The following is a 21752-nucleotide window of genomic DNA, read 5'->3' on the forward strand; positions in this document are numbered from 1 at the left end:
ACAGGGTTAGATACAGAGTAAAGCTCCCTCTACACTGGCCCCATCAAACACTCCCAGGACAGGTACAGCACGGGGTTAGATACAGAGTAAAGCTCCCTCTACACTGTCCCCATCAAACACTCCCAGGACAGGTACAGCACGGGGTTAGAAATAGAGTAAAGCTCCCTCTACACTGTCCCCATCAAACACTCCCAGTACAGGTACAGCACGGGGTTAGATACAGAGTAAAGCTCCCTCTACACTGTCCCCACCAAACACTCCCAGGACAGGTACAGCACGGGGTTAGATACAGAGTAAAGCTCCCTCTACACTGTCCCCATCAACAGTCCCAAGACAGGTACAGCACAGGGTTAGATACAGAGTAAAGCTCCCTCTGCACTGTCCCCATCAAACACTCCCAGGGCAGGTACAGCACGGGGCTAGATACAGAGTAAACCTCCCTCTACACTGTCCCCATCAAACATTCCCAGGACAGGTACAGCACGGGGTTAGATACAGAGTAATGTTCCCTCAACACTGTCCCCATCAAACCTCCCAGGACAGGTACAACACGGGGTTAGATACAGAGTAAATCTCTCTCTACGCTGTCCCTACCATACACTCGCAGGTCAGGTCAGCGCAGGGTTACATACAGAATGAATCGCCCTCTACAGTGTACCCATCAAACACTCCCAGGACAGGTACAGCATGGGATTAGATACAGAGTGAATCTCCTCTACACTGTCGCCATCAAACACTCCCAGGTACTGATGGTACTAATTTCATAGAATTTACCGTGCAGAAGGAGGCCATTCGGCCCATCGAGTCTGCACCGGCCCTTGGAAAGGGCACCCTATCTAAGCCCACTCCTCCACCCTATCCCTGTAACCCAGTAACTCTATCTACCCCTTTTGGACACTAAGGGCAATTTATCATGGCCAATCCACCTAACCTGCACATCTTTGGACTGTGGGAGGAAACCGGAGCACCCGGAGGAAACCCACGCAGACACGTGGAGAACGTGCAGACTCCGCACAGACAGTGCCCAAGCCGGGAATCTAACCTGGGACCCTGGAGCTGTGAAGCAATTGTGCTAACCACTATGCTACCGTGCCACCAATCACCTGGACAGGTACATCACGGGGCTAGATACAGAGTAAAGCTCCCTCTACACTGTTCCCATCAAACACTCCCAGGACAGGTACAGCACGGGGTTAGATACAGAGTAAAGCTCCCTCTCCACTGTCCCCATCAAACACTCCCAGGACAGGTACAGTACGGGGTTAGATACAGAGTAAAGCTCCCTCTACACTGTCCCCATCAAACACTCCCAGGACAGGTACAGCACGGGGTTAGATACAGACCAGTTTGAATGGAAGATAAGTTATGTCCAGGTTATTAACTATGTAAGGTTGGGATAATCTTCCTCTTCCATAATTTTGGTTCTGTAAGTGTGTTGCCAAGTAATTATTCTGAATTATTTTGAGAACTTATTTAGTTTATGCTGTCCATTGAATGTAGTACTCTAGGGCTGGTTGTATCTTCACGGATACCTGGTCCGCAAGGCCCTTCCGATTTTTATCCCTCTCTGATCAGCCAGTGTTAGTGCTTGAACACATGGCAGTAATAGCTTTGGTGGTGCAGCCCTCACTGACTACTGTGTTTATCTTTTGATCACAGCTGTCTTTATTTAAATGTTTTTCAGAAAAAGCTAAAGTTGTCGAGCGTGAAGGACCGGTCACTGGCCTCCGCAGGAAAGCATGGCACCCTTCGAGAGTTCAGCTTCTTTGACAGAGTGAGTAGCTGACTGTGCGTGGGCATTGGCTGCTTTTCATTCTCCCACGTTAAGGTGGCTGCAGGACCAGAGAGACAGCGGGTGTATAAGTACACAAATCTTTGAAGGTGAAGGAAGATATTGAGAAGGCTATTCCAGTTAGGTTTCATTTATTGGCGAATTTAGTACAAAAGCAAGAAAGTTATGCGAAACCTTAGATCAGTGTTAAGGCCCCAGCTGGAGTAACAAGTCCAGTTGTGGGCATCAGAAAGCCGGTCAAGGCCTTAGAGCGGATGCAGTGGAGATTTTCTAGTTTGGTATCAGGGGTGAGTCCAGTGATGAGGAGAAGCTGGGGTTTGATCTCCTTCGAGCAGAGAAAGTTAAGAGGGGATTCAATAGAGTTAGTAGATATATTCAGATATTTGATCAAGCAAATACTGCAAACATGTTTCTGCCAACAGGAGGGTTGGTAGCAGATTAGAGGTAATTAACAAAAGAACCAGAAGGGGAGATTAGGAGAATGTATTTGGCCGCAGAGGTGTGACCTGGATAGTGCTGCCTGAAAAGGCAGTGGGAAGAGGATTCAATAGGAACTTGCAAAGGAGAATTTACAGGGCTGTGGAGAGAGAGCAGGGGGTGGGGGGTGGAATCTCTTTCGAGGAGCCAAAGGCTTGCTGTCTGTACGTCTGATGTTTTATATTCCAGTCGGCTTTTACTGTGTGGCAGCTTTCTGTGGGGAGGGCAGTATTTCTGCCGTGGGTGCTGCTGATCACTGAACTGAATCACTCGTAGACAGTGACATTGAGCTGGTAACCGGGACATTGTTCAGTCAGTTTGCTCATTAGCTGTGTCAGATACCATCACCCAGTCCCTGTTTAAGCTGAACGCAGGAATGCTCCTCCAGTAATGCTGTTGGGTGAGGAATATAGGACTCCCTGATTGCCCTGCTGAATTTTCTCTTCCCTCAGGTACGTAGGATTCTGAAGAGCCAGGAGGTATATGAGAATTTCCTGCGCTGCATCGCCCTGTTCAACCAGGAGGTGGTTTCTGGCTCTGAGCTTCTCCAGTTGGTTACTCCATTCCTGGGGTAAGTCAGTTCAGCTTGTTCACTCACTCTGAGCTTCTTCACTCACTCCGAGCAAAAGCTGAAAGTGTCCATTCTCCGTCAACATTTTCATTCATAGCTTCACTTAGAAACTTGTAGAATGCACGATGAATGCTTGCTGATGTCTCACCTCAGTGCTGAGTACACAACACCATGAATGGACTCAACTTCATAATGTGCATGTTTTGAATTGAAACTCCTTTTACATCTGTATGAGATTGCTAGCTTAACTACCGGCGCGCGCCCTCCACCCCCCGCATGCCAGTGGGCCTCGTTTCTGCTTCGTCATTGGCGCTCCGTCCTGGCATCACTCAACGAGCTGGTATTGGAGGGGCAGCTTCAAGCAGACATTCAAACTTTGCTGCTTGGCCAAGATTCCGAAACCTGGCTTTGGGGGCTGCATTGGGCCCATAGACCATACCTTAGACAAGCCTCATAGAATTCCTACAGTGCTGAAGGAGGCCATTCGGACCATCGAGTTTGCACTGACCCTCTGAAAGTGTACCCTACCTGGACACACTTCCCCTCACTATCCCCGCAACCCCATCTAATCTGTATATTTTTGGACACGAAGGGGTAAATTAGCATGGCCAATCCACCTGACCGGCACATCTTTGAGCTGTGGGATGAAACCGGAGCACCCGGAGGAAACCCACGCAGTCACGGGGAGCGGGAGAAAGTGCTAAATCCACACAGACAGTCACCCAAGGCTGGAATTGAACCTGGGTACTGGCGCAGTGAGGCACCAGTGCTAACCACTGTGCCACACTGTTAGATCGAGACTACTATGAAATGCGTTAAACATTTTCATTGTGGTACATGTGAATGTTTAGTATGTGGGAAGGGAACATTGGATTTATGTTACCAGCTGCTCTGCTGTGAAAACCTGAGAAGAATGCTGAAGGTGACGAACACTTAATTTTTTTCTCTCAACTTTTTCACCCTTCACTATCTCCTTCCATATTCCCCCCACACCACCTATGCCCTCTATTGCTCCCTCACCCACCACTGCTCCCTCACCCACCACTGCTCCCTCTGCGCCCCGCTCCCTCTGCGCCCCGCTCCCTCTGCGCCCCGCTCCCTCTGCGCCCCGCCCCCTCTGCGCCCCGCCCCCTCCACCTCCACCGCATCTCCCCCCCCCCCCGCACTGGGTTCTCCCCCTCCCCGCTCCCTCTATTTATACCTCATGGAATCAAACAGGAAATTCCCTGAGCTTTTTGCCCGTTTCAAGTTGTTCTTGGGGCAGAGGGAGCTCTCGCTCACACAGCCTTTACAGAGGGACCGCCCAGTGGATGGAATTGCCCGGGAGATCGACTATGCCTCGTGTAAGAGACTGGGATCCAGTTACAGAGCTTTACCCAAAACCTACCAGCAACCGAAATGCAGTGGGCGGACCGCAGTCTGCAAGGAGGTATGAACAATTGCTCGGACTCTGTGGAAATGATGCATTTATGAATGTTTTACTCATTGACCTAAACTAGAGGTATTTTAAAATAAAGGTCGATTAACAGCCACGGGTGGTTTTTCCTTTCCTCCTTCAATGTCCTAACTCTTTTCTCTTGCACTTTATCCTTCATCTTTAACCTTGTTTCCTCAGGAGTTGAACCCTTCACCAAAGGAAACATTTTGTCTGTAGCAGAATCATGAAATCTCTTGTAGATCACATTGAAAACCAATATTATTTACCTTTCTGCAACGCTGAAGTTCCTAATACTCAGAACAATCATATTTCATAGATCATAGAATTTACAGTGCAGAAGGAGGCCATTCGGCCCATCGAGTCTGCACCGGCTCTTGGAAAGAGCACCCCACCCAAGGTCAACACCTCCACCCTATCCCCATAACCCAGTAACCCCACTCAATACTAAGGGAAATTTTGGACACTAAGGGCAATTTAGCTTGGCCAATCCACCTAACCCGTACATCTTTGGACTGTGGGAGGAAACCGGAGCACCCGGAGGAAACCCACGCACACACGGGGAGAACGTGCAGACTCCGCACAATGACCCAAGCCAGGATCGAACCTGGGACCCTGGAGCTGTGAAGCAATTGTGCTAACCACAATGCTACCGTGCTGCCCAATTTCAATGTATTTAACAAGCGCCCTCAATTAAAGAAACTCTGGAATGCTATTTCTCTCTAAGTCTCCATTCTCATTGGTGTTTGAAAGAATCCAGGTTGAAGCCACGCTGTTAAACATGAATTCCTGTGATTGCAGCTGGAAGTTCAAGCAGTAACATTTGTGGATTTGGAAGCACAGTTGGCCTGGTGTGCATCTCCAACCCCCTTGCCCATAGCCTGTGTGCCCCATAGAATCATGGAATTTACAGTGCAGAAGGAGGCCATTCTGCCCATCGAGTCTGCACCAGCAATTTATCATGGCCACTCCACCTAACCTGCACATCTTTGGACTGTGGGAGGAAACCGGAGCACCCGGAGGAAACCCACGCACAAACGGGGAGAACATGCAGACTCCGCACAGACAGAGACCCAAGCCGGGAATCGAACCTGGGACCCTGGAGCTGTAAAGCAATTGTGCTAACCACCTTCCCCAGATCCCCACTCCCACCTCTGTGCACAGCTCGCCGCAGTGCACACCCTGGCATCCTGCTCACGGTGGGCTTGGGATTTGAAGGGTTCTTTGCTCCTAATTTCATTTACTTCTTCCACCATCGTCCTTGAACCCACTGATATCACCAGGCAGCTGTAGATCTTCGCTGATTCCTCCTCTGATCGATGTGCTCACTTTCCATACTCTTGTTTTTAGGTTCTCAATGATACTTGGGTCTCATTCCCCTCTTGGTCAGAAGATTCCACCTTTGTCAGCTCAAAGAAAACTCCATATGAAGAGCAGCTTCATCGCTGTGAGGATGAGAGGTTTGAGGTAAGGAGCTGGCTTTCCAAAACGTGCAGCATTAAAATCAAATCACAACATGTGTGAAAGAAAACGAATGTTTCACCCGTCGGAACTATCACAGGTAGCTGATGTCGGGTAAGGAGAAGGGGGTGAGGTTATTAGCAGTGGGATTGGTTTGGGATTAGGGAAGATAGCAGTGGTTGTCCTGAGATTGAATTTGGGAAAGGAAAGGTGGTCTTATTGTCCTGGGATTGGTTTGTATTTGAGGGAGGGGGGGGTCATTGTCACAGTAGATCTGGAATTGGGTTTGGAGAGGATATATTGGCGGTGGTACTCCACTCCAGTTAACCATTGATTCTCCACTTATGGGTTGCTTCTTTATAAATAGCTTGATGTTGTGTTGGAAACCAACCTCGCCACAATCCGTGTGCTTGAGAGCGTCCAGAAGAAGCTAACTCGAATGTCTCCAGAGGATCAGGATAAATATCGCCTCGATAATTGCCTGGGAGGAACGTCGGAGGTCATCCACCGCAGAGCCATCTATCGGATTTATGGAGATAAAGCGCCGGAAATAATCGACGGGCTTAAGAAAAGTCCAGCAACAGCTGTGCCTGTGGTGCTGAAAAGGTAACGTTTAAGATAAGAAGGCTTCCCATGGGGCTCAGTCACCCAACAAACCCCAGGACACATCAGAATCCATTGTTCATGTGCTCGCTCACTCTGAGCTATCTCTCGGCTTCCTGCCCTTGCCTATTTACGTGACCTTGGTGATCACCAATCCCATCTTGTCTGGGTGGCATTGCAGCATGAATTGTATCTCTTAAATCTATGAGGTGGTTGTTTTTGACTGATGCAGACGCGATAGGCTGAAGGGCCCTTTCTGTGCTGTGACCTCTATGACTCCCAACTCACCTCAGCTGGAAACCCCCCCCCCCACCACAAACTGGCCACTTATTTGACGGCAATTGTGGTGCCCTTTCTGTTATGGGATCAGTTAAGTCCCAACACCAGGTTAGCAATTAGCATCAGCTGACCTGCTCCAGTCCAGCGCACCACTGTGACTGAGTGTGAATTAAGCCTGTTATTCCTCGAGGATCCTGCATGTTTTTATGAAAAATAAATTTAGAGCACCCAATTCATTTTTTTCCCAATGAAGCGGCAATTTAGTGTGGCCAATCCACCTGCCCTGCACATCTTTGGGTTGTGGGTGTGAAACCCACGCAGACACGGGGAGAATGTGCAAACTCCACACGGACAGTGACCCGGGGTCGGGATCGAACCCGGGTCCTCGGCGCCGCGAGGCAGCAGTGCTAACCGCGGTGCCGCCCAACACTTTTGGGGATGAACTGTTTATTGAGTCTTATTCCTCGAAGCCCAGCCCTCGGTGTAAAGGTTTGTAAGCAAGTTACAGATTTGTAAGTTTTATTAAATTCGGACTGTTGCAGATTGAAAGCCAAGGAGGAGGAGTGGCGGGAGGCGCAACAAGGTTTCAACAAAATCTGGCGGGAGCAGTATGAGAAATCCTACCTAAAGTCACTGGATCACCAGGGTGTTAACTTCAAGCAGAATGACACCAAGGCACTACGCTCCAAGAGCTTACTGAATGAAATTGAGAGTGTTTACGATGAGGTAACCTGACATTTCCCCATTAATGAGCCCCACAGCTTACTGGTAAACGATGAGTATTGCGACTGTGCCTGTGGGAGGCCTGTTAAAAACAATTCTCAGCACAGACCTGTTTAATTCTGCGGTGGTGAACCTCATTAACAGTGGGCAAAGCCCCAGGCAGCCCACAAGGCAAGATTGATGCAGAGTGACACCAGCAGCGTGGGTTCAATACCCATACCGGCATGAAATGAAAATCGCTTATTGTCACAAGTAGGTTTCAAATGAAGTTACTGTGAAAAGCCCCTAGTTGCCACATTCCGGCGCCTGTTCGGGGAGGCTGGTACAGGAATCGAACCATGCTGCTGGCCTGCCTTGGTCTGCTTTCAAAGCCAGCAATTTAGCCCTGCTTTCTCAACCTTACCCCTCGCCTGAGGTGTGGTGACCCTCAGGTTGACTCACCACCAGTCAGCTCTCCCCCCTCAAAGGGGAAAGCAGCCTGTGGTCATCTGCGACTATGGCAACTTTAAAAAAAAAAAATTTAGAGTATCCAATTCATTTTTTCCAATTAAGAGGCGATTTAGCGTGGCCAATCCACCTAGCCTGCACATCTTTGGGTTGTGGGGGCGAAACCCACGCAAACACGGGGAGAATGTGCAAACTCCACACGGACAGTGACCCAGAGCCGGGATCGAACCTGGGACCTCGGTGCCGTGAGGCAGCAGTGCTAACCCACTGTGCCACCGTGCTGCCCATACTACGGCCACTTTACACTAATCCCAGTTTAGGGTTAGTCAGTCAGCCCTGAGACTACAACTGTCGGTATTGTTTTGCCTGGTACAATTGTGAAGGCCCGGGAAGTTAACCCATTCTCTTCTGTTGATTTAGCGGCAAGAACAGAACTCTGAGGAGGGCTGCCCCGGCATCAATGGGCCCCACCTGATGTTCGTCTATGAGGATAAACAGATCATGGAGGATGCTGCATCTCTCATCATTTACCATGTGAAGCGACAGCCGACCATTCAGAAGGAGGACAAGGACCACATCAAACGCATCATCTATCACTTTGTGCCAGACTTGTTCTTTACCCAGCGCGGCGAGCTGAGCGAGTCAGAGGATTCAACAGACGATGAGATGGAGAGTGTTCCGCGGCACAGTCAGAGCAGCAACACAGACACCGGGCAGAAAGGAGCAGCTTCTCCAGAGAGTAGCCTGGCCGAGGAGCGGCTGGACCTGCGAGACCAAGTGGCAGACTATCAGAAGAACCTGGATGATGTCTACAATCTCTTCTTTGTAAATAACAATTGGTACTTTTTCCTGAGGTTGCATCAGATTTTGTGCTACCGGCTGCTGCGGATTTACAGACAGGCTGAGAAGCAGCTGCTGGAATATCAAATGGAAAAGGAGAAGGAGAAACAACTGCAGGATGGGAGAAAAGAGAAAGGGAGTGATCCGGCCTTGGAGCTCCGGCTCAAACAGCAAAGTACGACCCACTTTCCCAAAGATTTGCTCTCTGTTTTCCGTCTTTCTCTCCCGACAGTGCCGGCAGGAGGAGGCCATTCAGCCCCTCAAAGCCGTCCGCCATTCATTTAGAAGGTGTGCGTGAGCCAAGATTGGGAATGTTGTCGGGCTGTCTGTCGGTAGCGTTACTGCCGAGCCTCGCCCCATCTGGCTGAGATCAGATAACTTGGCACAGACCAAGGACCAACAACTTCAACCCTCTTATTTTCACTCTTGTGTTTGCCTGGGTGTTGAGGGGGTTGATGTATTGAAATATTTCTGTGTTTGGATCTTTTAGGTGAGATTGAGTTGGAGGAGTATTATCCAGCCTTCCTCGACATGGTGCGAAACCTGCTGGATGGAAACATTGAGCCTACACAGTATGAAGATACATTGCGTGAAATGTTCACCATCCATGCCTATATTGGCTTCACCGTTGATAAGCTGATTCAGAACATCGTACGACAGGTGAGTGCCACGCTTGACGAACTACCAGCAGGTGAGTGCTGGTGGTTTCTCATTGAGGAGATGGGGGCTGGGTAGGAGATTTGGGATGCCATATGGTTTCAGCTCCCTCAGTGCGGGGAAGCGAGCATTGGAGTTAGGTGTTGAAAATGATTGTGTTGGTGTTGACTTACAGGCACAGAACATCATGAACTAAACCCGCTGTTACAATGTACCCCATGATCCGGGATGCAAGATTTTTATTTTAAATAAATTTAGAGTACCCAATTCATTTTTTCCAATTAAGGGGCAATTTAGCGCGGCCAATCCACCTAGCCTGCAAATCTTTGGGTTGTGGGGGCGAAACCCACGCGGACACGGAGAATGTGCAAACTCCACATGGACAGTGACCCAGAGCCGGGATCGAACCTGGCTCCGTGAGACGGCAGTGCTAACCACTGCGCCACCGTGCTGCATCACTTTGACAAGAGACCATTATCTGCACCCACCTACCGTGAAATCAAACTGCTACCGTTGTCTAAAACTGTGACACCATTGCTCCTGTAAAACTATCTGGGCCCTCCTTTGACCTTTAACCGCCACAAACCTGTTGCCAACCAGATTCCAGAATAGATCAGATGACCCCCCCCCTTCCAATTTATCTCAAAAGACACAGCTTCAAACATAAGTCTTACAAACTTTATAACTGTAACTGGGGACACCTCTGATTGTGTGACCATCCCTAAGGACTGTATTGAGTGTTAACTTTAACTGTGTTCAGGTCCTGGAGTGGGATATGAACCTATGACCATCTGATGGAGAAATGAGAATGCTTCCCAATGAGTCACAACTGACACTTCAATCTGGGTTTCTTGTCTCCCACAGCTGCAGCATCTGGTGAGTGATGATGTGTGCGTGCAGGCGACAGAGGTTTACCTGAGTGAGAGGAAGCGAGGAGCAGCTGGAGGGAGTTTGCCCTCCCAGTGTGTTAGAGCAACCCTGGAAGCAGCCTACCAGCTGAAAGCTGAACGTATCATGCCGGATGAAAATTGCTTCAAGGTAAGGACTGTTCACTAAACCCATGACCTTTCCCACTCAGCCGCGCTGGTACAGGCGCTTTGTGCCCAGTGAGCCGTGCTGGTACAGGCGGTCTGCTCCCACTGAGCCGTGTACAGGCATTCTGCTCCCACTGAGCCGTGCTGGTACAGGCGCTCTGCTCCCGGTGAGCCGTGCTGGATCAGGCGCTCTGCTCCCGGTGAGCCGTGTTGGTACAGGCGGTCTGCTCCCGGTGAGCCGTGTTGGTACAGGCGGTCTGCTCCCGGTGAGCGTTGTGCTGGTACAGGCAGTCTGCTCCCGGTGAGTCATACTGATACAGGCTGCCTGCTCCCACTGAGCCGTGTTGGTACAGGCTGCCTGCTCCCACTGAGCCGTGCTGGTACAGGCCGTCTGCTCCTGGTGAGCCGTGTTGGTACAGGCGGTCTGCTCCCGGTGAGCGTTGTGCTGGTACAGGCAGTCTGCTCCCGGTGAGTCATACTGATACAGGCTGCCAGCTCCCACTGAGCCGTGTTGGTACAGACCGTCTGCTCCCGGTGAGCCGTGCTGGTACAGGCTGCCTGCTCCCGGTGAGTCATGCTGGTACAGGCTGCCTGCTCCCGGTGAGCCGTGCTGGTACAGGCGGTCTGCTCCCGGTGAGCGTTGTGCTGGTACAGGCAGTCTGCTCCCGGTGAGTCATACTGATACAGGCTGCCAGCTCCCACTGAGCCGTGTTGGTACAGGCCGTCTGCTCCCGGTGAGTCATGCTGGTACAGGCTGCCTGCTCCCGGTGAGCTGTGCTGGTACAGGCCGTCTGCTCCCGGTGAGCCGTGCTGGTACAGGCGCTCTGCTCCCACTGAGCCATGCTAAAGAACAAAAAACAAAGAAAAATGACAGCACAGGAACAGGCCCTTCGGCCCTCCAAGCCTGCGCCGATCCAGATCCTCTATCTAAAACTGTCACCTATTTTCTAAGGATCTGTATCCCTCTGCTCCCTGCCCATTCATGTATCTGTCTAGATACATCTTAAATGACGCTATCGTGCCCACCTCTGCCGGCAATGCGTTCCAGGCACCCACCACCCTCTGAGTAAAGAACTTTCCACGCATATCTCCCTTAGAATTTTCACCTCTCACCTTGAACTCATGACCTCGAGAAATTGAGTCCCCCACTCTGGGGAAAAAGCTTGTTGCTATCCACCCTGTCGGGACCACTCATGATTTTGTATACCTCAATGAGGTTCCCCCCTCAACCTCCGTCTTTCTAATGAAAATAATCCTAATCTACTCAACCTTTCTTCATAGCTAGCACCCTAGCTAGGCAACATCCTGGTGAACCTCCTCTGCACCTTCTCCAAAGCATCCACATCCTTTTGGTAATGTGGCAACCAGAACTGTACGCATATTCCAAATGTGGCCGAACAAAAGTCTTATACAACTGTAACATGACCTGCCAACTCTTGTACTCAATACCCCTTCCGATGAAGGAAAGCATGTCGTATGCCTTCTTGACCGCTCTATCGACCTGTGCCCTGCTCCCGGTGAGCCGTGCTGGTACAGGCACTCTGCTCACACTGAGCCGTGCTGGTACCTTAACTCTGCTCCCACTGAGCCGTGCTGGTACAGGCACTCTGCTCCCAGTGAGCTGTGCTCGTACAGGCGCTCTGCTCCCACTGAGCCATGCTGGTGCAGACGTTCTGCTCCCACTGGGCCGTGCTGGTACAGGCGCTCTGCTCCCGGTGAGCCGTGCTGGTACAGGCGCTCTGCTCCCACTGAGCTGTGCTGGTACAGGCGCTCTGCTCCCACTGAGCCGTGCTGGAACAGGCGCTCTGCTCCCGGTGAGCATTGCTGGTACAGGCGCTCTGCTCCCACTGAGCCGTGCTAGTACAGGCGCTCTGCTCCCACTGACCCGTGCTGGTACAGGCAGTGTGCTCCCGGTGAGCCTTGCTGGTACAGGCGCTCTGCTCCCACTGAGCCGTGCTGGTACAGGCGGTCTGCTCCCACTGAGCCTTGCTGGTACAGGCGCTCTGCTCCCACTGAGCCGTGCTGGTACAGGCGCTCTGCTCCCACTGAGCCGTGCTGGTACAGGCACTCTGCTCCCACTGAGCCTTGCTGGTACAGGCGCTCTGCTCCCACTGAGCCGTGCTGGTACAGGCGGTCTGCTCCCACTGAGCCTTGCTGGTACAGGCGCTCTGCTCCCACTGAGCCGTGCTGGTACAGGCGCTCTGCTCCCACTGACCCGTGCTGGTACAGGCACTCTGCTCCCACTGAGCCTTGCTGGTACAGGCGCTCTGCTCCCACTGAGCCGTGCTGGTACAGGCGGTCTGCTCCCACTGAGCCTCGCTGGTACAGGCGCTCTGCTCCCACTGAGCTGTGCTGGTACAAGTGGTCTGCTCCCACTGAACTCTACTGACATATCTGCTCCCAATAACTGTGCTGATACAGGCTGTGTGCTCCCACTGAGCCGTGCTGGTACAGACGGTCTGCTCATGGTATGCTGTATTGGTACAGGCCGCCTGCTCTCGATGAGCTGTACTGGTACAGGCCGCCTGCTCCCACTGAGCTGTGCTGGTACAGGCGCTCTGCTCCCACTGAGCCATGCTGGTACAGGCGCTCTGCTCCCGGTGAGCCTTGCTGGTACAGGCGCTCTGCTCCCACTGAGCCGTGCTGGTACAGGCGCTCTGCTCCCAGTGAGCCGTGCTGGTACAGGCGCTCTGCTCCCACTGACCCGTGCTGGTACAGGCGCTCTGCTCCCACTGAGCCGTGCTGGTACAGGCGCTCTGCTCCCACTGAGCCGTGCTGGTACAGGCGCTCTGCTCCCACTGACCCGTGCTGGTACAGGCGCTCTGCTCCCACTGAGCCGTGCTGGTACAGGCGCTCTGCTCCCACTGAGCCGTGCTGGTACAGGCGCTCTGCTCCCACTGAGCCGTGCTGGTACATGCGCTCTGCTCCCACTGACCCGTGCTGGTACAGGCAGTGTGCTCCCGGTGAGCCTTGCTGGTACAGGCGCTGTGCTCCCACTGAGCCGTGCTGGTACAGGCGCTCTGCTCCCACTGAGCCTTGCTGGTACAGACGCTCTGCTCCCACTGAGCCGAGCTGGTACAGGCGGTCTGCTCCCACTGAGCCTTGCTGGTACAGGCGCTCTGCTCCCACTGAGCCGTGCTGGTACAGGTGGTCTGCTCCCACTGAACTCTACTGACATGTCTGCTCCCAATAACTGTGCTGGTACAGGCTGTGTGCTCCCACTGAGCCGTGCTGGTACAGACGGTCTGCTCATGGCTTGCTGTATTGGTACAGGCCGCCTGCTCCCGATGAGCTGTACTGGTACAGGCCGCCTGCTCCCGATGAGCCGTGCTGGTACAGGTGGTCTGCTCCCAATGAACTCTACTGATTTGTCTGCTGCCAGTGAAATGTGCTGTTACAGGCCGTGTGCTCCCGGTAAACTGTGCTGGTACAGGCCGTGTGCTCCCGGTGAGCCGTGCTTGTACAGACGGTTTACTCCTGGTGAGCTGTGCTGGTACAGGCCGCCTGCTCCCGGTGAGCCATGCTGGTACAGGCGTTCAACTCCCACTGAACCATGCTGGTACAGGCGTCTGCTCCCACTGAGCCGTGCTGGTACAGGCCATGTGCTCCCAGTGAGCTGTGCTGGTACAGGCCGTGTGCTCCCGCTGAGCTGTGCTGGTACAGGCCGTGTGCTCCCGGTGAGCTGTGCTGGTACAGGCCGTGTGCTGCCGGTGAGCTGTGCTGGTACAAGCCGTGTGCTCCCGGTGAGCTGTGCTGGTACAGGCCGTGTGCTCCCGGTGAGCTGTGCTGGTACAGGCCGTGTGCTCCCGGTGAGCTGTGCTGGTACAGGCCGTGTGCTCCCGGTGAGCTGTGCTGGTACAGGCCGTGTGCTCCCGGTGAGCTGTGCTGGTACAGGCCGTGTGCTCCCGGTGAGCTGTGCTGGTACAGGCCGTGTGCTCCCGGTGAGCTGTGCTGGTACAGGCGCTCTGCTCCCACTGAGCCGTGCTGGTACAGGCGCTCTGCTCCCACTGAGCCGTGCTCGTACAGGCGCTCTGCTCCCACTGAGCCGTGCTGGTACAGGCAGTGTGCTCCCAGTGAGCCGTGCTGGTACAGGCCATCTGCTCCCGGTGAGCCGTACTGGTACAGGCCGTCTGCTCCCGGTGAACTGTGCTGGTACAGGCCGTCTGCTCCCGGTGAACTGTGCTGGTACAAGCCGCCTGCTCCCGGTGAACTGTGCTGGTACAGGCCGTCTGCTCCCGGTGAACTGTGCTGGTACAGACGGTCTGCTCCCGGTGAACTGTGCTGGTACAAGCCGCCTGCTCCCGGTGAACTGTGCTGGTACAAGCCTTCTGCTCCCGGTGAACTGTGCTGGTACAGACGGTCTGCTCCCGGTGAACTGTGCTGGTACAGGCCGTCTGCTCCCGGTGAACTGTGCTGGTACAGACGGTCTGCTCCTGGTGAACTGTGCTGGTACAGACGGTCTGCTCCCGGTGAACTGTGCTGGTACAGGCCGTCTGCTCCCGGTGAACTGTGCTGGTACAGGCCGTCTGCTCCCGGTGAACTGTGCTGGTACAAGCCGTCTGCTCCCGGTGAACTGTGCTGGTACAGGCCGTCTGCTCCCGGTGAACTGTGCTGGTACAGACGGTCTGCTCCCGGTGAACTGTGCTGGTACAATCCGCCTGCTCCCGGTGAACTGTGCTGATACAGGCCGTCTGCTCCCGGTGAACTGTGCTGATACAGGCCGTCTGCTCCCGGTGAACTGTGCTGGTACAGGCCGTCTGCTCCCGGTGAACTGTGCTGGTACAAGACGTCTGCTCCCGGTGAACTGTGCTGGTACAGACGGTCTGCTCCCGGTGAGCTGTGCTTTTTTGTTTTGATTTGATTTATTATTGTCACATGTATCAGTATACAGTGAAAAGTATTGTTTCTTGCATGCTATACAAACAATGCATACCGTACATAGGGAAGGGATGAGAGACTGCAGAATATAATGGTACAGTTATAGCAAGGTGTAGAGAAAAGATCAACTTACTACGAGGTAGGTCCATTCAAAAGTCTTTTAGCAGTAGGGAAGAAGCTGTTCTTGAGTCGGTTGGCACGTGACCTTAAACGTTGGTATCTTTTTCCTGATGGAAGGAGGTGGAAGAGAGTATGTCCGGGGTGCGTGGGGTCCTTAATTATGCTGGCTGCCTTTCCGAGGCGGCGGGAATTATAGATAGAGTCAATGGATGGGAGGCTGGTTTGCGTGATGGATTGAGCTAAATTCACGGCCTTTTGTAGTTTCCTGCGGTCTTGGGCAGAGCAGGCTCCATACCAATCTGTGATACAACCAGAAAGAATGCTTTCTCTGGTGCATCTGTAAAAGTTGGTGAGAGTCGTAGCTGACATGCCAAATTTCCTTAGTCTTCTGAGAAAGTAGTCGTTGGTGGGCTTTCTTAACTATAGTGTCGGCATGGGGGGACCAGGACAGGCTGTTGGTGATCTGTACACCGAAAACCTCTCGACCCTTTCTACGTTGTTCCCATTGATGTAGACAGGGGCATGCTCTCCACTACGCTTCCTGAAGTCGATGACAATCTCCTTCGTTTTGTTGACATTGAGGGAGAGATTATTGTCGTCGCACCAGTTCACCAGACTATCTCATTCCTGTACTCTTGTCTCGTCATTGTTTGAAATCCGACCCACTACAGTGGTGTCATCAGCAAATTTGAAAATCGAGTTGGAGCGGAATTTGGCCACACAGTCATAGGTGTATAAGGAGTATAGTAGGGGGCTGAGGACAACCGGTGTTGAGGATGATCATGGAGGAGGTGTTGCCTATCTTTACCGATTGTGGCCTGTGCGTTAGAAAGTTCAGGATCCAGTCTCAGAGGGAGGAGCCGAGGCCAAGGCCACGAAATTTGGAGATGAGTTTCGTAGGAATTATGGTGTTGAAGGCTGAGCTGTAGTCGATAAATAGGAGTCTGACATAGGTGTCATTGTTATCTAGGTTCCAGGGTAGAGTGCAGGGCCTTGGAGATGACGTCTGCTGTGGACCTGTTGCAGAGGTAGGCGAACTGTAGTGGATCAAGGCAATCTGGGAGGCTGGAGTTGATTCGTGCCATGACTAACCTTTCGAAGCACTTCATGATGATGGGTGTCAGAGCCACTGGACGATAGTCATTAAGGCACGCTGCTTGGCTTTTTTCTGGTCCAGGGATGATGGTCGTCTTCTTGAAGCAGATAGGGACCTCAGATTGTTGTAAAGAGAGGTTGAAGATGTCTGCGAATACCCCCGCCAGCTGATCGCGCAAGATCTTAGTGCTCGTCCGGGTACCCCATCCGGGCCAGTGGCTTTCCAAATCTTCAACGTCTCTTTACAACAATCTGGCTCTGACACACTAATGAAGTGCTGGTACAGACGGTCTACTCCTGGTGAGCTGTACTGGTACAGGTCGTCTGCTCCCGGTGAGCCGTGCTCGTATAGGCCATCTCCTCCCGGTGAGCAGTGCCGATACAGACAGTCTGCTCCCGGTGAGCAGTGCCGGTACAGGCAGCCTGCTCCCGGTAAGCAGTGCCGGTACAGGCAGCCTGTCCCCGGTGAGCAGTGCCGGTACAGACAGTCTGCTCCCGGTGAGCAGTGCCGGTACAGGCAGCCTGCTCCCAGTGAGCAGTGCCGGTACAGGCAGCTTGCTCCCGGTGTGCAGGTACAGGCAGTCTGCTCCCGGTGTGCCGGTACAGTCAGCCTGCTCCCGGTGTGCCGGTACAGGCAGCCTACTCCCGGTGAGCAGTGCCAGTACAGGCAGTCTGAATCCGGTGTGCTGGTACAGGCAGCCTGCTCCCGGTGAGCAGTGCCAGTACAGGCAGTCTGAATCCGGTGTGCTGGTACAGGCAGCCTGCTCCCGATGAGCAGTGCCAGTACATGCAGTCTGAATCCGGTGTGCTGGTACAGGCTGCCTGCTCCCGATGAGCAGTGCCAGTACGGGCAGTCTGAATCCGGTGTGCTGGTACAGGCAGCCTGCTCCCGATGAGCAGTGCCAGTACAGGCAGTCTGAATCCGGTGTGCTGGTACAGGCAGCCTGCTCCCAATGAGCAGTGCTAGTACAGGCAGTCTGAATCCGCTGTGCTGGTACAGGCAACCTGCTCCCGATGAGCAGTGCCAGTACAGGCAGTCTGAATCCGCTGTGCTGGTACAGGCAGCCTGCTCCCGATGAGCAGTGCCAGTACAGGCAGTCTGAATCCGGTGTGCTGGTACAGGCAGCCTGCTCCCGATGAGCAGTGCCAGTACAGGCAGTCTGAATCCGCTGTGCTGGTACAGGCAGCCTGCTCCCGATGAGCAGTGCCAATACAGGCAGTCTGAATCCTATGTGCTGGTACAGGCAGCCTGCTCCCGATGAGCAGTGCCAGTACAGGCAGTCTGAATCCGGTGTGCTGGTGCAGGCTGCCTGCTCCCGATGAGCAGTGCCAGTACAGGCAGTCTGAATCCGGTGTGCTGGTACAGGCAACCTGCTCCCGATGAGCAGTGCCAGTACAGGCAGTCTGAATCCGCTGTGCTGGTACAGGCAGCCTGCTCCCGATGAGCAGTGCCAGTACAGGCAGTCTGAATCCGGTGTGCTGGTACAGGCAGCCTGCTCCCGATGAGCAGTGCCAGTACAGGCAGTCTGAATCCGCTGTGCTGGTACAGGCAGCCTGCTCCCGATGAGCAGTGCCAATACAGGCAGTCTGAATCCTATGTGCTGGTACAGGCAGCCTGCTCCCGATGAGCAGTGCCAGTACAGGCAGTCTGAATCCGGTGTGCTGGTGCAGGCTGCCTGCTCCCGATGAGCAGTGCCAGTACAGGCAGTCTGAATCCGGTGTGCTGGTACAGGCAACCTGCTCCCGATGAGCAGTGCCAGTACAGGCAGTCTGAATCCGATGTGCTGGTACAGGCAGCCTGCTCCCGATGAGCAGTGCCAGTACAGGCAGTCTGAATCCTATGTGCTGGTACAGGCAGCCTGCTCCCGATGAGCAGTGCCAGTACAGGCAGTCTGAATCCGCTGTGCTGGTACAGGCAGCCTGCTCCCAATGAGCAGTGCTAGTACAGGCAGTCTGAATCCGCTGTGCTGGTACAGGCAGCCTGCTCCCGATGAGCAGTGCCAGTACAGGCAGTCTGAATCTGGTGTGCTGGTACAGGCGAGCCTGCTCCCGGTGAGCAGTGCCAGTACAGGCAGTCTGAATCCGCTGTGCTGGTACAGGCAGCCTGCTCCCGATGAGCAGTGCCAGTACAGGCAGTCTGAATCCGGTGTGCTGGTACAGGCAGCCTGCTCCCGATGAGCAGTGCCAGTACAGGCAGTCTGAATCTGGTGTGCTGGTACAGGCGAGCCTGTTCCCGATGAGCAGTGCCAGTACAGGCAGTCTGAATCTGGTGTGCTGGTACAGGCGAGCCTGTTCCCGATGAGCAGTGCCAGTACAGGCAGTCTGAATCTGGTGTGCTGGTACAGGCGAGCCTGCTCCCGGTGAGCAGTGCCAGTACAGGCAGTCTGAATCCGCTGTGCTGGTACAGGCGAGCTGTGCTGCCATATTTAGTCTGCTGAGGACATTCTCTTTTTTCCCCCCCAATGCCAGAAATGAATATTTTTGAGATTCTGTTATGTGAATGGGGTTTTGGGGGTACGGAGGCATCCTCTTTCGGCCATTATTTCAGACCGACAGTCTTTACAAAGTGCAAAGACAAAGAAGTAGGCCACATGGTAACGTGATCAATTAAAAACTGTACAAGGCACAGTGAGCCGACTAATACAGGGAAATGAAGAATTGGCAAAAGGTTTATGCGATTGATGGTGTGTTGAATAATATCTGACCATTTTGACCAGGCCAGAACAGTGTGAGAGCTGTCAGTGTGTTACCCGGACCGCCTCGCAACCTGCAGCATCGGCTTTGATGAGAGGGGGGCTGTGATTAAGGGAAATGAGTGAATGTGGATGGGGCTGGGTCGATGAAGACTGTAGATTGTGGCGGGAGAGGATTAGTGATGAGGTTGTGACTCTCAGTTTGAAATTCCTGTCATTGTCTGCCACAGATTATGTTTATCCAGAGTAAGGGCCATGTTTCCATGACGATTGAGCTTTTGGACACGGAGGAGGCCCCTTCCGATGACCCCCTGGAGCTGCAGGTGAGAATTCCCCACATTTCCCACTGCAGTCTGGGCTGCACGGAACCCACATCCCTGAGGTTCCGACTGCTGTATCTGGGAGTCCAAGAGGCGATTTAAATACTCCGTTATTGCAGTGGAATGTTTTCTGATATTTGAATCATTTAATGGCGCAGCACAGAAAGAGGCCCATCGGCCCATTAGGCCCGTGCTGACTCTTTGGAAGACCCGTCTTATTTATACTCATTCTTGTTTGGGATTCCCAGTGCCTGCAGTGATCTTCTTTCTATTCCTCTGCAGTTGTATTCCAGCTGAATCGCTGCACAGCCACGTTGATTGGACTTGCCCTTCATCTGGTAGCACAGTGGTTAGCACTGTTGCTTCACAGCACCAAGGACCCGGGTTCGATGCCCGCTTGGGTCACTGTCTGTGCGGAGTCTGCACGTTCTTCCCGTGTGTGCGTGGTTTCCTCCGGGTGCTCCGGTTTCCTCCCGAAAGACGTGCTGTTAGGTGAATTGGACATTCTGAATTCTCCCTCAGTGTACCCGAACAGCCGCTGGAATGTGGCGACATGGGGCTTTTCACAGTAACTTCATTGCAGTGTTAATGTAAGCCGACTTGTGCTCTGGGTCACTGTCTGTGTGGACTTTGCACATTCTCCCTGTGTTTGCATGTTTTTCGCCCTCACAGCCCAAAGATGTGCAGATAGGTGGATTGTCCATGCTAAATTGCCCCTTAATTGGGAAAAAAAAAGAATTGGGTACTCTAAATTTATTTATTTTTTAAATTTAAAAAAAAGTAAGCCTACTAGTGACACTATTAAAAAAAATTATTATTATCTTTCTCACTGGCAGAATTTAACAAGCTATATGGAGCAATACACTGGCCCCGATGCAATGCAGTTCGAGCAGACAGATGGGTTCTTTTATAAACCAGTGTTCTTACCAAGGTGAGTTCACTCAGAGCTGCGGACAGGATAAAGAGCATATTGCCTTTATTCCTGTGCTATGTACACTGCAGGGTAAAGTATACAATAGCGCTTGATTAATCTGACCTTTATACAGTGCAAGTTATCAGCTCCTCGTATCTTTAAATAGCGGTGCTAGAGTTGTGGAGGGATTATTCAACAACTCCATGGTTAAAGTAGCTTCTGTTTTGCAGAAATCTTCGGAAATTTCGGAAATGGCAACAGAAGCAGTTTCTGTCAATGAGAAATGAGAGCAGGAACAGCAAACAATGCTGCGTAGGGGTGGAGAACTCAAACAACATTGACTGCAAGTTTAAGCTGAATACTCACAAGCTTGTGTACGTCATGAACTCTGAAGATTTCATGTATCGGTGTGGAGCCTTGCACCGAGCACGTGAGGTAACTGATCTTCTGTCACATGAACACGCGCAGATATTAGATGTTGTGAACCAGACAGACAGACTCACTGTTTGAATTGCTCGTTCCCCACAATCGTGAGTTTCAGCTACAATAGTTAGTGGCCACCTCCCCGTACATCACTCTTCGCTGTTCTGTTGCCTTCATAACATATCAGACTGGAAGAACACATTTGGGCGTCAGGGCCACTGATCAGGGCAGTGTTAGAAACAAGGGACCCCCCCCAAAAAAAAACTGGAGGCTCTGTGGGTGGCACAGTAGTGCAGTGGTTAGCACTGCTGCCTCACAGCATCGAGGACCGGCCCCGGGTCACCGTCCATGTGAAGTCTGCACATTCTCTCCGTGTCTGGTGGGTCTCACCCCCACAACCCAAAGATGTGCAGGTTAGATGGATTGGCCACGCTAAATTGACCCTTAATTGGAATCTTTTTAAACTAAAGCGTCCCCAATGAGTGATCTGAGTTGGAGGATGGTCAGGAACATGAAACAATAAAGGGTAGTGGCAGCTGCTCTTCTGAGCTGGAGACTGAGACCTATCTGGGACAGTGTAGAGCGATATTTACTCTGTATCTAACCCCGTGCTGTACCTGTCCTGGGAGTATTTGATGGGGACAGTGTAGAGGGAGCTTTACTCTGTATCTACTCTGTGCTGTACCTACTCTGGGACAATATATTAATGAAATGGAATTTGTTTCATCTTGGTACTGATACGCACACCTCCATGAGCTGTGGTGTATTTGGGTGTCTACCATCTACAGCTCCAACATTGTGCACTGCCGGCATTGAATTTGTCACTAAGTTTGTAAATGAGTTGCACATTGTATTGATTGTCTGCTTTATGGTACAACCACTGACACTGATTTTCTCTCTCTATCTGCACCTCTACTTTCTTTCCCCTTGATTTCCCCCTCCCTCTACCATCACACCCCGCTACTTACCCCTCCCCTGCCATCGTCCCCCA

At 52.5% G+C, this 21752-nt stretch overlaps 1 protein-coding gene across 4 annotated transcripts in view; it reads left to right on the plus strand.

The window, feature by feature from the left end:
* The window catches only part of sin3b (SIN3 transcription regulator family member B), a 456678-nt gene that overhangs the window by 430997 nt on the left and 3929 nt on the right, over positions 1 to 21752 (plus strand). For all 4 annotated transcript variants that reach the window (XM_072482405.1, XM_072482402.1, XM_072482403.1 and 1 more), the window contains 12 exons: positions 1685 to 1774; positions 2722 to 2840; positions 4059 to 4269; positions 5626 to 5742; positions 6104 to 6342; positions 7161 to 7344; positions 8209 to 8803; positions 9119 to 9288; positions 10150 to 10323; positions 19336 to 19428; positions 20262 to 20356; positions 20569 to 20773. In XM_072482405.1, coding sequence (XP_072338506.1) covers positions 1685 to 1774; positions 2722 to 2840; positions 4059 to 4269; positions 5626 to 5742; positions 6104 to 6342; positions 7161 to 7344; positions 8209 to 8803; positions 9119 to 9288; positions 10150 to 10323; positions 19336 to 19428; positions 20262 to 20356; positions 20569 to 20773 — 2292 coding nt within the window. The remainder of the gene's footprint in view (positions 1 to 1684; positions 1775 to 2721; positions 2841 to 4058; positions 4270 to 5625; positions 5743 to 6103; positions 6343 to 7160; positions 7345 to 8208; positions 8804 to 9118; positions 9289 to 10149; positions 10324 to 19335; positions 19429 to 20261; positions 20357 to 20568; positions 20774 to 21752) is intronic.

The sequence above is a fragment of the Scyliorhinus torazame genome, chromosome 18 (assembly GCF_047496885.1).
Source record: "Scyliorhinus torazame isolate Kashiwa2021f chromosome 18, sScyTor2.1, whole genome shotgun sequence".
NCBI classification, from domain to species: Eukaryota; Metazoa; Chordata; class Chondrichthyes; order Carcharhiniformes; family Scyliorhinidae; genus Scyliorhinus; species Scyliorhinus torazame.